The sequence below is a fragment of the Myotis daubentonii genome, chromosome 18 (genome assembly GCF_963259705.1).
Source record: "Myotis daubentonii chromosome 18, mMyoDau2.1, whole genome shotgun sequence".
NCBI classification, from domain to species: domain Eukaryota; kingdom Metazoa; phylum Chordata; class Mammalia; order Chiroptera; family Vespertilionidae; genus Myotis; species Myotis daubentonii.
In genome coordinates, this window is record NC_081857.1 from 41148944 (window position 1) to 41163233 (window position 14290).

Sequence of the window (14290 nt, forward strand, 5' to 3'; positions counted from 1 at the left end):
TTATTCCAGTAGGCTGTGCATACATGACAGTGCATCTATGCCAACGGAACAGCTCTGGACTGGGTGCCTCGGACAGGAAACACACATGGGGAGTCTGCACTGCAAACTTTGTTGAAAGCGATCAATAGGGTATCAAGTCCTCTGTCAATGACGGCAGAAGGTTCCAGGCGCTGCTGGTTTCATAAGCCTGTGTCCCACTGATGCTTACTTCCCTGCAGCCCCAGGAACCAGCACAGGCTGCACCGGAGCTGAGAGTCTATCCTCGTTTGGTTAACAAATTCCCAGCAAAATATACCGCCCGCCCCCCGCCCCCCACCTGCCCCGCCCCGAGCCCCCAGGAGCTGTAGTGATGTCATATCCGTCGTCCAGGTCTCCACACCTCTCTGGGCGCCTACTCCCTCGGTCTCTTTCTTGGGTCCAAACTTTTGAGGTGGACGGGCGGTGAGGAGAGGAGGGCAGAGGGGCGGCGCGCAGCTGGGAGGCGCTTCAGCACCGCGGCCAGTGCCCGCTGCAGACGCCCCGCCAGGAGCTGCGGGCTGCGCGCCGGGAGCCGGGAGCAGCGTGGACGCCCCGCTCCGAGATGCCTGCGGAATGATCGCCCCCCAGGGCGGCTGCTGGGGCTGCCGCTGCCTCGGGCTCCGCGCGGCTCTGACCCGCGGGCGGGAAGTGCAACTGGAGGGGAAGGTCTCGGTCTCCGCAGTGACCCTGGAGCGGCGACAGAAGAGAGAGTGAAGAGGCGGCACCCAACCCAGGGCAGGATGCAGGCGACGGCGCACCTGCTCAATCTGCTGCTGCTGTCGCTGCTGGCTGGATTCGGTCCTTCCCAGGTATGCGCGACATGTTAACTCTTGGCTTGAAATCAAGGTGCAATTGGAAACCAACCGACCAAAAATGCAAATACATTACCCCCCCCCCCCCCACACACACACACCAAAAAAAAGGCATGCAAGACGGCTGTCTGGGCTACCTTCATGGCTTGGGTGATAGATAACAAGGTGAACTGCCTGCCCAGGAGGAATAGCGCCTCAAGGTAGAGTCCGGGAAGGGGGGAGGGACCAGGCGCGAAGGGAATGAGGCTGGGCAGCGGGCAATGCGGCTCTCGGGAACCTGGGCTCATTCTGGGTCCGAGCGCTACGGTGCTGTTGGGGAGTCGCGGGGGTAATGCCAGGGAGCCAGCGGCGGAAACCATGCAATTTGTAAACACGGATGAGGAGCCGGTGAGCGGAGCCGTTTCTTTGTTGAAAGCGGAGGAGGGCTGTGTGTTTTCCCCAGCGGATCCCGGCGAGGAACGCTCCCGGCAGACGTGCTGCGGTTTGTGGCCAAAAACACTGGCGCTGCTGCCTGCACCACGCAGGGCACAGCGGCAGAGCCGGACTCTGGCCCCCGCGGCCGGGCCGGGAGGCAGGCGTGGGTGAACCGGGCTGGGGTTCCTCTGCTGCTTTCTGTTCATGGAGGGATGAGGGGGCCCAGCAAGTTCTGATCACGGGTGATCAGAGGCAGGCGGGAGAGTCCTGGGAAGGCTGCGGGGTCGCCTGGCTGTCGAACTCTGAAAATCAGCCAGCTCCGGCCACCGGAGTGAACGCTGAGCCCTTGTTATGAAAAGGCAGGAAAATCCGGCGAAATGCTTGCAGCGGCGAATGAGGAAAGTCTTGATGATAAAGTGAGAGAATTTGAGAGCGTCAGCATTGTACGATCATCTTAATTATACTACATAAGAAATAAGGCGTCTGATTAAAAAAAAAGAGCAAGAGTTACAATTTTTAAAATGATGTCACTTGTTTAACTGGCCAAGAACAATCTGACACAACCGGACAGATGATGCCATGTTACGGCCATTTAAAGCTGTATTGGGGGGTATTGGGAAGCTATTTATTTAAAGCTTCCCATCATCTCGGTGGTGGGGAGAGATTAATTTTCTTTTCATAATTGAATAAGAACTAATTAAGGTGTAACCAAGCATGATCTAATACTGTGGCGGACCATATTTCTAGGCCCAATGTAGCGCTTAGTGAAAGTTAGAGTCACGTCTTATAGACTCTCATTATTTGTGTGCTCTTTTCGTGTTTAGAGAGATCTGATGAGGATCAAATCATTTTATCTTAAAGCTCTGGTTGTGGTCATATTGTCCCTGAAATCTTCAGTGTGTGTGGATTCCACCTTGGTGATCTTCATGGACAGCGTTAAAGCATGCTACATCTAACTAAAAAGTGTGGGCTTTATTTTTACATTTTCTAAATCTTATTTTTCTTTTTGCCTCTGGACCTACAGTGACACCACTGTGACTATATTATGTGGGTTAAAACTTTTAAATGCATTCCATTATGTACCTCACTCGAAATATTCTTAGTAAAATGCTTTTTAAAACTGAACCTAGTCACCGAATTACTGCCGGGGGGCGGGGGGGGGGGGGGGGAATCACTTGACTTAAAGCGAGTTCTGGCATTCTTTAAAAATGAACTCATGTGAGCTTTCTCTGGTATCTTTAATGCATAAGTATCTTCGCTTCTTTGTCCTCTGTGCTTTCTCACATTAATATATAAACAAAGAAAAGCTTCTGTTACATATTGAGATGATTCCTCCAAATAAATGATCCACTTTTAGTCAATATGAGCTTTTCTAGTATTAATAAGCGTACTGCTGGGTGTTCGACAATATGAAACTTTTTTTAACATTTTTTTAATATGAAACTTTTCGTAGATTTAACTGTGGCGGTTTGGTACCAATGAGTGAGACGTTCAGGGAGGAAAGGCACACACATTAACTTTTCAAACTGTCCTTTTCAGCTTCTACATACTGCCCCTCAGTGTGCAAAGAGGAGAAGACGGCCACTTGCTCTATGCCACCTGGGACGTTAGAGAGGATACCCACATGTCCAGAAACGGTTCTGGACAGGGGGAGAAAAGCACTGCTTAAAACGCGGAAAAAAGCCCCTTTTGTATGTTTTATCCGACTACTGTTGATCGCCAAACTATCACCCCACCCCATCTCCCATCACGAATGGCACCGTTCAATTCTCAAAGTAATCGTCAATCAGGTTATAACCTAGGAATTTTCTCAAATTTTATGGATTATTATACTAACTACTTAAGGGTTTATGTAATAAAATTAATATTGATAATGCAAATTATGCTTAGTAAAACTGAAAGTAAAAATCCAATACCACCACACAAGATCACAGTTTTGGGACAAATAAGTAATAATTATGTGATGACACTTGGATGCACATAATTTTAAACAGCTGGTTTGTTAATACTAATGTTAGGACTGACATATTTCATAACACTTTAAAATATATTTATTCAAGTAATAAATTTATTCAAGTATGTGATTACCTTTATGTTTACAGTAAGCATATGTATGTTCACACGTGGATACACTGACAAACCAGAAGAGCTCTTAAAATGGAGATTTTTTTATGTGTAGCATTATACCACATTTGCTAAATGTTGGAAATCTAAATCTTAGAGGGTGCACATTGTATATTAATTTACCCGGAAACAGAAAGGCTTTCTAACAACATTACCAGTTCCATTTCATTAACACTATGTAATATTAAGGTTTATCATCATTTTACCTGAGATTGAAACTTATAGATCTTATATGACATCTTATAAAGTGCTTAAGTATCGCCATCTTATGGTAAGGTAAGTCACTTGAAACTCAATTTTATCTTTAAACTGTTAAAAAAACAAAATGCCCAAACCTCTAGATTGATAGGATGAACTCACTTTCAGCATGTACTGATTACTCTCATTTAATACATCAGAAAATTGGCAAGATCACTATTCTCTTTCAACAAAGGGAGGCAATTCACCGCTAATTATTTGTATTTTTATGCAGACAGACGATCAATTTTCCTCTCAGGAAAATGATGAGAATTATGTTTTCTTAATTAAAATCTTATTAACGAGTTTCCAGTTCCATTTAGAACTCATGGGTCTATCACTTTGCCTATTGAGGAGATATTAATTAATTCCATTTGTGATGGAGAGTCTGAAGTATAGGCTATGTGCCAAACCACCCTGCTCTCGATAAGTTCTTTTAGAAAGTGAAAGCTTGCCGGAATTCAGTTGTTGCTTTAAGAGAGAAAGGACGATTTCTGTGCAGGAAATTGCCGAGGGCAGCTGCTAGATGGCATCTCTGTGCTTTTCAAGGGAAGGAAATGAGTCCAGTAATGACCTTGATAGGAAGAAAGTGAGCTCTGCTCCTTTATAAGAGTTTTGGCAGAACATTATTTGAATGTGATGATAAAATAGTAGCTGCCGTTCATCACAGCCACGCGTGTCTCTGCTCTGCAAGGCTCAACTCAGAAGAAAGGAGGGTGCAAACGGGGCCACACAGGTTTCCAAGAGAAAATTTACACCCGAGGCTGACTCTTGAGTACCAGTGGCCACCGTCACACGTGGCAGGGCCTGTGAGCTTTAGGCGGCCAGACTTGTGTGAAAACTATCTTGCAGAATGCCCCAGCATGCTCAGACGGAGGCGCATTCATTATCTTCTCGCCTGGAAATAGATGGGAGAACTTCCCATCGCGGTCCTCGCTCCCACTACAGACCTGAACCGTAACCATGACTCGGCAATAATCTTCAGGCACAAACTGCTCTTTCTGAACAAAAGAACCCAGCCACGTAGGGCCCGCCTTACAAGAGACAGTTGCTGTGAAGCCATATAAACATGACAGGAGCTAAGAGCACGGCAGTAATTATACTGCTAAGGGCTTCTTAATGTAATACACTGCGTCTCAGTGCCTTCGTGTTAGAGAATTTGCAAAAGACAATCATCAGACTTACAATGGCTAGAGGTGACTTTGTACACAAACCTGGTTAAAGTTCCTACCATTTTGTAATGAAATTGATAAAAAGCAAGAGCAGCAAGAGCAATGAACCGAGGTGGGTACCAGTCTCCTTTCAAATGTGCCTTAAATGGTCTCTCTTCTCCTGAACCCACTGTGTGCCAGGGAGATCCTCTCTACCGCAGGATCGACTCAAATCAGAACAGCAAGTATGGATGGAGGGCACGGGGTGAGGCCTACAGGGCTCCCCAGCGAACCCTGATGTGGCAGGAAGCGAGAGCTCAGTGCAGTCCACCCATGTTTTGAAAGAGCAAATGACTTTTCTACTCCCATTTTCTCCCATCCTCCTGGATCCTATTAAATTTGTACTTTGCAGAAAGTAATTATTCTTTCCCCCGCCCCCTCTTTCTCTTGGCAACTTGAAAAGGTTAAACTTGTACTGCTTTCCTTTATTGTAAAATTACTATTTCCTGTATTTTGCAACTATTCTCTTTAAAAGAAATGTTATTGGGATCATGTATTGATGCTCCACTGAGAGGGAAAGCAGGGTGCAGTTGGTCCCTCGTGTCTCATCCCTCCTTTGCCACCAAGACGACACATCCATGAGTGACTCTGGGAAAGGTGTGATCTCAGTGCCTGTGCCTGGAAGACGAGGGGTCTATCTGTTCTTAAAATTTCTTTGTTAAACTTTAGAATGACCGACGCTGCACCTCTCCCTCCCCCACAACTCATATGTCGACCTACTGTCCAAGGTGATGGTATTAAGATATGAGGCCTTTGGGGTGATTAGGTCCTGAGGATGGGTCCCTCATGAATGGAATTAGTGCCCTTAGAGAAGAGGCCCCGGAGGTCTAGTTCACCCTTTCCACCCCAATAAATTCAATACAAAAATAAGATAAAAAACAATAAATTGATTCTTCTCTGAGTTCAACCCATGTAGATAATATGAAGGGTAAAAAATAGATGAGAGATGAGAGCAGCTATATAATGTCTAGAATAGACCTTATCATGAACAACTAATATTTAAGAAATGTATTATCTCAAAACTACTTGCCATGCTATAGTGAGATTTGCCTTATTTTTCTTACTCGCTGAAATTTCCTTAAGGGAGGGCTGTCCAAGACACAGGAACAGCTTTAGACCATCTCTAGCGATAATGCCAGTAATGTTGCTAATAAAAGTACTCAAAAGTGTTGAAACTATTAAAAGTAGTTTTCTAGGAACATTTGTCTCTTTTTTGCTTTAAAAATAAGGTGTTGTGAAGCATCCATCGCAAAGCTGTGCCTTCTGTCACTGTCGGGGCAAGCTTTCGGAAGCATAGAAAGGAGTTCAGGGAGAGGATCCCAGATGCTGGTGTTCCTGCTCTTGCCTCCCCCTGGAAAGCTCTTCCCGCTTCTCCATATGTCGAGAGTCTACCTACATTCTAAATGCAACGCAAATGTCACTTCCCCCGTCCATCCTTCCCTGACACTCCTCACACTTGAGAGGAGGTGACGCTGATAAACTAAGAACTCCTACAAGAAAAGAATCGTGCTCTGTTTGTCTTCGCACCTGCAGCCCCTGGCACGGTGTCTGACAGAGCAGGTGTTCAATGAACAGCCTGAAGTGGATTTCTTCCCCCCCCCCCAAGTTTGCAAAATACTCTATTTCTAGTCACTCTTATCATACGTATCCCTTTCTTATATTTAATCGGATGTTGAATGTATTGTGTCTCCCCGGCTACATGATACTGTAGCTGAGGGCAGGCTCTGGGTCTTGATCATCATCTTATTCTTCCCTGCCTAGCAACTAGCACAGTGTCTATTCAGATCAGATTTCTTCAAAAATATGTTTTTGTTGATTTCACAGAGGAAGGGAGAGAGAGATAGAAACATCAGTGAAGAGAGAGAATCATTGATCGGCTGCCTCCCGAATGCCCCCTGCTGGGGATCGAGCCTGCAACCCAGGCATGTGCCCTGAACTGGAATCAAACTATGACCTCCTGGTTCATGGGTTGATGCTCAACCCCTGAGCCACACGGGCCGGGCTCAGGTAAGATTTTTAACAAGCAACGTTGAATGAACAGTTGAACTCAAGGAAGCACTAAAACACTTAAAATTCTGCAATAACTGATGCATGGAAATAATCTCTGGTTTTGGCCCAGGCTCCCTTCATATCAAATAAACGGAGAAGAGAAGAAAGACTGATTTTAAGAATCTTGGTTTCAAGGGCTTAAAATGATCCTATCAGGCCATTTGTCTTGAAGAATGCTGCAAGATTATGCCTTTTTACATTTTTTGATTACTTTCCTGTCTTCCTTCACCATCCTTCGTGCTGTTGTTTACATCTGGTAACTCTGGGATGCGAGGACCTTGATCCTCTTGTGAATTACTTGCTGTGTTTCATGACACTCTGTGGCAAAGCTCATCTTATCCTCGTATCCCTTGCTGTATGGATGTATCCATTTTGTTTGCATAGCTAATAAGTTTGAATATTAATGAGTACTAACTGTTTCACAACCTTTAGTGGATGCCATGTCTTGCCTTATTGGAAAAATTAGAATGTTACCTTATTTATCTCTTTTTTTAGTGACTGGGCTATTTTTTTAAGGATGTGAAATATCCTGTTGAAATTATTCTCTCAGTAGACATTCTTACACTAGTGCCACAGAAAAAGTATTATCGGTTCTGGATTTGTACGGCATTGCTATATGAGCACACCCCCACCTTACAGAATGACACCCCATGATTAAAGGCAAACACAGGTACAGTGGAGTTAGATTTATCTGAATTACAACTTCTAAATATAATCCAAAATTCAGAATTTTAATAATTAACTTTGTAGCTTAAAATGCTCTGACAAGAAATGTCAGCAATAAAATTGTTTCACCATCTCAAGCAAACAGCTACTGAGATAACCCTCAAGAGAGGGCATACTTGGAGTAGACGATTTTTTATTTTTCAAACTATATTGACGGCGATTAAGACGCGTTATCCCATGATGATTAACTAGCATTCCTGGAGGACACAAGCCCAGATGCCAGGAATGCCTCAAACAGAGGACATTTCACCCAAGTGTCCCTGGTGAAACACTGCCTTACAAGACACCGTCACTTCCGGGAAGGATGGGCGTCAATGGCTGCTCGGGGAATTAGCACCGATGGCGAGTCTTTTTACACCTCCATGTACTTTGTGGCAGGATGACTACATCTTTAGTGCCTATCGCCCCAGTACGGAACAAGCTGAAATACTGTATGGCTCGGGACCCACTAGAGACTTTTTACTGGCGGTATCATTGATTATTTACATCCTGCTACAGATATAGTCTACTCTTGACAACAAGCTGAGTGCTAGACCACGTCAGAGAGTGAAAGGACGGACAGCAGTGTGATTGCCATCTACCTTAGAGCACCCTGGGGATACGCAGGAGGAAGCACATAGAGCATCAGAAGCTCATGCCGAAGAGGTAGTGATTGTCATGTGATGGCTCCTAACTGGACATGCGATGGACTGAATTTACTCAGTCTCTCTCATAGGCAGCAAAGCACCATGAGCTCCCCCCGCCCCTGCCATCCGTCAAAGCAAGAAAAGATTCCATGTCCAAATATTCATCCTAAAACAAAGTGGAGTAATACTTGAAGAAGTGATGGAATTATAAACTAAACAAGCTTATGATGTGCATCTCAGATGTGAACAAAAGGTAGTTAAAAGAAAAAGAAGGGTTGAGGGGAGATAAGTATTTGTTTACATGTAGGGGATAGGTTGAAGCTTTTAGAGATGGGGCATAACATCTGGCAATGTGTATTGAAGCATCGCAAGTGAAGATTATGCTCCCTACCAACACACCACACACACACACACACACACACACTCTGACTGTATTCATTCATATTGAGACCTGGTTACCCTCCTATTACTAACTGTTGTGTTGGGATTCAGTTTTAGAACAAGGCCTCTAATTAGTTCACGAATGTTTAGTGTCTTTTAGTGAGAAGAACTAGAAGGAAGGAAAAGGCATAAATAAAGGCATTAATCAGGTCCTTTTCCTTTCTTTACTTGCATCTCAATTTTGCACATGGAGAGGCAATAGAAACCTGATTGCATTCTGTCCATTTGTATGTAATCATTGCTTCTGGAAAAGCTGCCGCTCAAGGGTCTCAACCTAATTAACATTACTTTAACATGCAAAATGAAGATAAAGAGAGAAACCATACCAAATTGGAGTAAATTATAGAATAATGAGGAAACTGGACAGAGTACTAAATTAGGAGGAAAGCAGGGCCTTAGCATCAGATCTTCAGATGTCCAGTTCTGTGGCTTTGGGCAACTCACTAAGTTGTTCTACAGAATCAGACGTAGAGAAACACCTAAAAGATGGAGGGAGGGGCCTAAAGCCAAGGGATGTAGGCTGCCTCTAGACATTGGAAAGCCAAGAGAACGGATTCTCTAAAGCCTGCAGAAAGAAATACAGCCCCACTGACACTGATTTTAACGTCACAAGACTTAGTTCAGATTTCTGCCCTCCAGACTGTAAGATACCAAACTTGTGTTGCTTTAAACCACTAAGTTTATGGCCACTTGTCACTAATTACTAAAATTCTGCAGCACAACAACAAAAAATTTCTTTCTTTCTTTCTTTTTTGGTGATTTGATGAAAAAACTGGTATAATTGTGATTCAGTCACACCAACATTGATGTGTTGGCTGTTGACATTTTTTTATCTGACAATCTAGGAGAAAAGAGGTCAGTGCCTATGATTAGTCAGGTATTGCATGTTTTAAAAATTCTCACGGCACGCCGGTTGAAAATCGCTGATCTAGATGATAGTAATTAATGTGTAAATAAGCACAGAATGTAAGTTAGCCAAATAACAGTACTGTCCCTGCTTGTCGATATTAAGATTTAAGAGACCATACCTGGAAATTACAGTGCGGTCTAAAAATTATACAGTAAGATAGGCCAAATAGAAATAAAAATTGCTTATTAAAGACTAATTAAATTCCACATAATTCTAATTGATTTACCTGACAGGGTACAGTGTTCCCTAGGTGACATCTGTAAGATGCAGTGAGTCTTTTGTTGTTTTGGTTAGGTAAGGTCTGCCTAGAGAACCTCACCATCCATCTAAATGGTTGTCATTTCACTGACTTGCCAGTATGGGACTTCTGAAAGCATTGCATGTCAAATGTTTATACTGGATTTGTAATCGACAGTGAAAATACAAATAAATTGGCTGCTCTGATTCAGTAAAATGACGATGACGGCTCCTTCTTTTTCATCAGTCAAATCTGATCCGCCGAAGGCATTGGCATGTCTTCAGATGAAAGCAATTTCGTTGAGAGAACCAAGGCATGATGCACGATAAAGGTGCCGTCAAACATGATGAGGGATCGGCGACATTCCATAAAAGACGAGCCAGAGTCACCCCCTTTCGTGTGCAGTAGAGGGGGAAATGTTGGGTTGTTGTGTTTACTTATTTAATTTAAAATAACAGAAATTTGTTCTTAGCTTTACAACAATTTGCAATATAAAGAAAATAATTAGTCCAAAAAATGAATGATTCTCAATGATCGTAATTATCACCTGTGATAGAGTAGGCCGTTGACAGTCATACTGTAATAGTTTTTTCAACAAATGCTCATGCCCGGCACTGTGGTTGGAGTTGGCGATAAGAGAATTTTTAAGGAGTCACAGTTATTACTCTCCAAAGCCCTTAGCACTTTCTACTAGAGGACTCATCCAGGTATACTTACTATCATAATGCTGTATGCTGCTCTACAACAGAGACTTGTCTACGAGACAAGCAGGGGAGAGGCAATGGACATCTACGGGGGCATAAAAGAACATTTCCTGGGTCAGGTGATGCTTAAAGGAAGATCAGTTTGACAGTGAAGAGAAGAAGGAGTAGCCCATTAAAAGGCAAGAAGTCTCAAAGGAGAACCTATGTAATACTTTCAACAATACAGATTTAAATGTATGCATACATATATATGCACATATATACAGCTATATATCTAAGTATCTCTGTATTTTATCTACTTATCCTCATCTCTATCTACCTAGGTAGCTTTGTAACCACTACCTATTTTAATAATCAGAACGTAAATTACTGAGAAGAATCCCAATATGTATCTTAACACAAGATCCCTGTGATATCACTGTGATTATGTGTCCCTGCCTCATCCACATCATGCTCATTGGGCTCCCATGAAAGTCACGACTGAAGATGTTTTACATTGTGGATTGTATCACCACCATCATATATGAAAAGTTTTACTCAATTACTAAAACTATTGTTATCCTTTGATAGCATATTTGTGGTTGGAATGGTTTCGCCCAAATAAAAGGACCTTCTACTATATCTTCATCAAGTTATAAGATAATCCTGGCTTGGTTAAGTTGGCCTAAAATTTGGCATCACCTCAAACTGTTACTCAGATTGCATACTGATTTCAAATTTTACTGACAAGTGGGTTTTTTAATGATGTAAATTTATTCATTTTGGATTAAGAGAAATTTCATTTTTTTGCCTTTCTTAATTTTTCTCTGCCTTCCTTCTTTTCTTCCTTCCTTTTTCACATTTTCTTTCTTCTCTTCATTCAAAAATGCAATAAAATCCTATCATAATGTTAAAATTGGAGCCCAAAGTTCAAACTGCATGAAATGGATAGCCACGTTACAACAAGATCACAGAATGGTTACTGTAAGCCTGTTATGAAGTCTGGGTCAGTCACCAACTACAAGACACCCACATCACTTGGGGAGGATGGTGAAAGATCTTCCCTGTATCTTTCGAATTTCTCCAGATTAGAATAGACGGTGGGAAGGTGTGTCACTCCCCACCCCCCCACCCCCAGCCTGGGCTTCATTTACCTAAGAAGTCACATCCTACTCGAGGAAGGACTCATCGAGTCTTGGAAATCAATCTATAATAATAAAAGTGTAATATGCTAATTAGACCAGATGTCCTTCCGGACTAAGCCAGGGCTGCAGCTGCCGTGGCTGTGAGGGAGGGATCCAGGCAGCTGCCATGGCTGTGAAGGCCTACTATTGCATGAATTTTGTGCATCGGGCCTCTAGTGTCATGTAACGAGGAAAGAAGGGTGGGCTGACAGCCAGTGGGATTGTATATTTTAACCATATTAAGCAAAACTCTACTCTGAGAATTTTTAAAGCAACGTAAGAAAGTTGTACGCTGACTGACATGGGGGTATCAGTGCCAAACAGCAACTTCCCATGTCCAGGAGAATATATCATTTCAGCCCCACCAAAGCTGCACAGGAAAAACTGGGTTCCTGTTTGTTTTTGCAATTAATCCTGAGATCAAAAGAAAATCTCACTTCAATGTGCTGTATTAATGAAAAGAAAGCTGTAGTTTGTTATACTTAGCAATTTATTTGGGTCTAGAATATGCCTAAGGAGACATGGCTCACACGTACAGTTCTCAATCTGTTATATGAGGTCTTTCTAATCATCCAACAGACGTAAAAGAAGAAAAATGTTAAGTTTAGTTTTATGAGAAAAAAGCAAGAAAAAAAAGATTTATGTGACTCACATTCTTCTCATTTCCCTTGCTATGGGATGACATTATAAGAGAGTAAAAGGAATTGTGAGCTACTATAACACTGGCGTTGAACTAAGAGTCTGGAAATAGAAAAATCAAAGCATGTGCCTGTGTGTGTGTGCGCACGCGTGTGTGTCGTGTGTGTGCATGTGAAGGAGGGAAAGTTTCATCTGAAAACTACTAGAGTAAATCTCAACCATCCAAACTAATTATGTTAATTATAGAAGTGAACAGCATGAGCTACAAAATATTTTTAAATGCCTCTTATTTCCAAATCACATAATAAGCTAAGTTTGTCCTACAAATGTATTTGAAAAGCAGAGCCTAATAGAGGTTGTTAGAGTTCATTGTAAAAACAGATGAGATGACTTTCAAATTATCCTGTCCATTAAATGAACATGGATGATTTAAATTTCCCATGAAAATTCAGTTTACACCAAGAAAGCTCATTTCCTTCTTCACTTGCTTCTTTTCTTCCTTTTTGGCTTTTATGCAAAAAAAAACATCGTATTTGACCTCTGTCACAATTAGTATATGGTACAAATGACAAAAAATGCAATAAATAACATTTCTTGATTGAAATTATAATAAATCACTTGTCTTGCTTGAAGCATGTTACTTCTATGTGAAATCATGTGGTTCTCAGTAATAAAACAGGGAACATAAGACCTCCCTTCTGGGTCTATGTGAAGTTTAAATAAAGTGACATTTTGAACCATCAAGTACACCGCCTGGCATTTAGATAAATGGCAGCTTATTTTTCAGTAAATTAGTGTTCAAAATATATTGCGTGTGCCATACATCCTAGTTCTTACCTAATGTGCTATTTGTATAACCTGACATCACTCATTTGGCTCATCTTTTCCAATTTCCCATCATTCCAGAATGCCCTCGCTCTATATAAAAGGCTAATATGCAAAGTGTCCCCTTGGGAGTTCAACCAGGAGACCACAAGTTCGATAACTCGCTACGATGTACGTTGACCACCAGGGGATGGCATGGAATGAAGGAAGGCCCTAACCCAGCCGTGGGCAAACTACGGCCCGCGTGCCAGATCCGGCCCATTTGAAATGAATAAAACTAAAAAAAAAAAAAAGACCGTACCCTTTTATGTAATGATGTTTACTCTGAATTTATATTAGTTCACACAAACACTCCATCCATGCTTTTGTTCCAGCCCTCCGGTCCAGTTTAAGAACCCATTGTGGCCCTCGAGTCAAAAAGTTTGCCCACCCCTGCCCTAGCCAGCAGCCGGAAGGCCCCAACTCGTGCACTGGGCCTCTAGTCTACCTATATATAAAATCCTAAGCAAATGTCCTACCATTTGACCATTTGTCTGGTAGCTATGATGTGCAATGACCACCAGGGGGCAGATGCTCCGACCAGTAGAGGAAGGAGCCTGATTCTTCACGGAATTGACCATGGATTAGGTTGCTGCTGGGGCACCGTCAGCCCCAAATCTGCTTCACCAACATCACAAACCCCAGAGATCAGTTTTGGCCTGATCCCCGCAGGCCAGGCTGAGGGACCCACTGGGGCACCGTCAGCCCCGAATCTGCTTCACCAACATCACAAACCCCAGAGATCAGTTTTGGCCTGATCCCCGCAGGCCAGGCTGAGGGACCCCACTGGTGCACGAATCCATGCACTGGGCCTCTAGTACGAAAATTAAAAAAACAACAACATTCCTTTCAGAACTCTCTACCTGCTCCTGACCCCTTCCTTTCAAAGTTTTTAATTATCTCTGGAACACTGATGTGAAAGTATTTATATTTTAGGAACTATAAGAACATGAAAGCAACACTGACCCTCCAAAACAGAAAAGGCTAAATCTGTGGGAATAAATCGACAGCACAACTATGTTTTAAAGAAGAAAACCAGTGATTTACCATGAGGGTTAACAAATGGGGGTGGAAGGAGGCATTTTTCTATGTTCTGTCTTTACTCCCTGACAGG

The 14290-nt window shown here is 42.8% G+C and overlaps 1 protein-coding gene across 1 annotated transcript in view; it reads left to right on the forward strand.

The window, feature by feature from the left end:
• The first annotated feature begins 355 nt into the window (after nt 1-355).
• OLFM3 (olfactomedin 3) overlaps nt 356-14290 on the forward strand; it is an 84713-nt gene continuing 70778 nt past the window's right edge. Inside the window, exon 1 of the mRNA XM_059673366.1 lies at nt 356-827. Within this exon, the coding sequence (XP_059529349.1) occupies nt 759-827 (69 nt within the window). The 5' untranslated portion in view covers nt 356-758. The remainder of the gene's footprint in view (nt 828-14290) is intronic.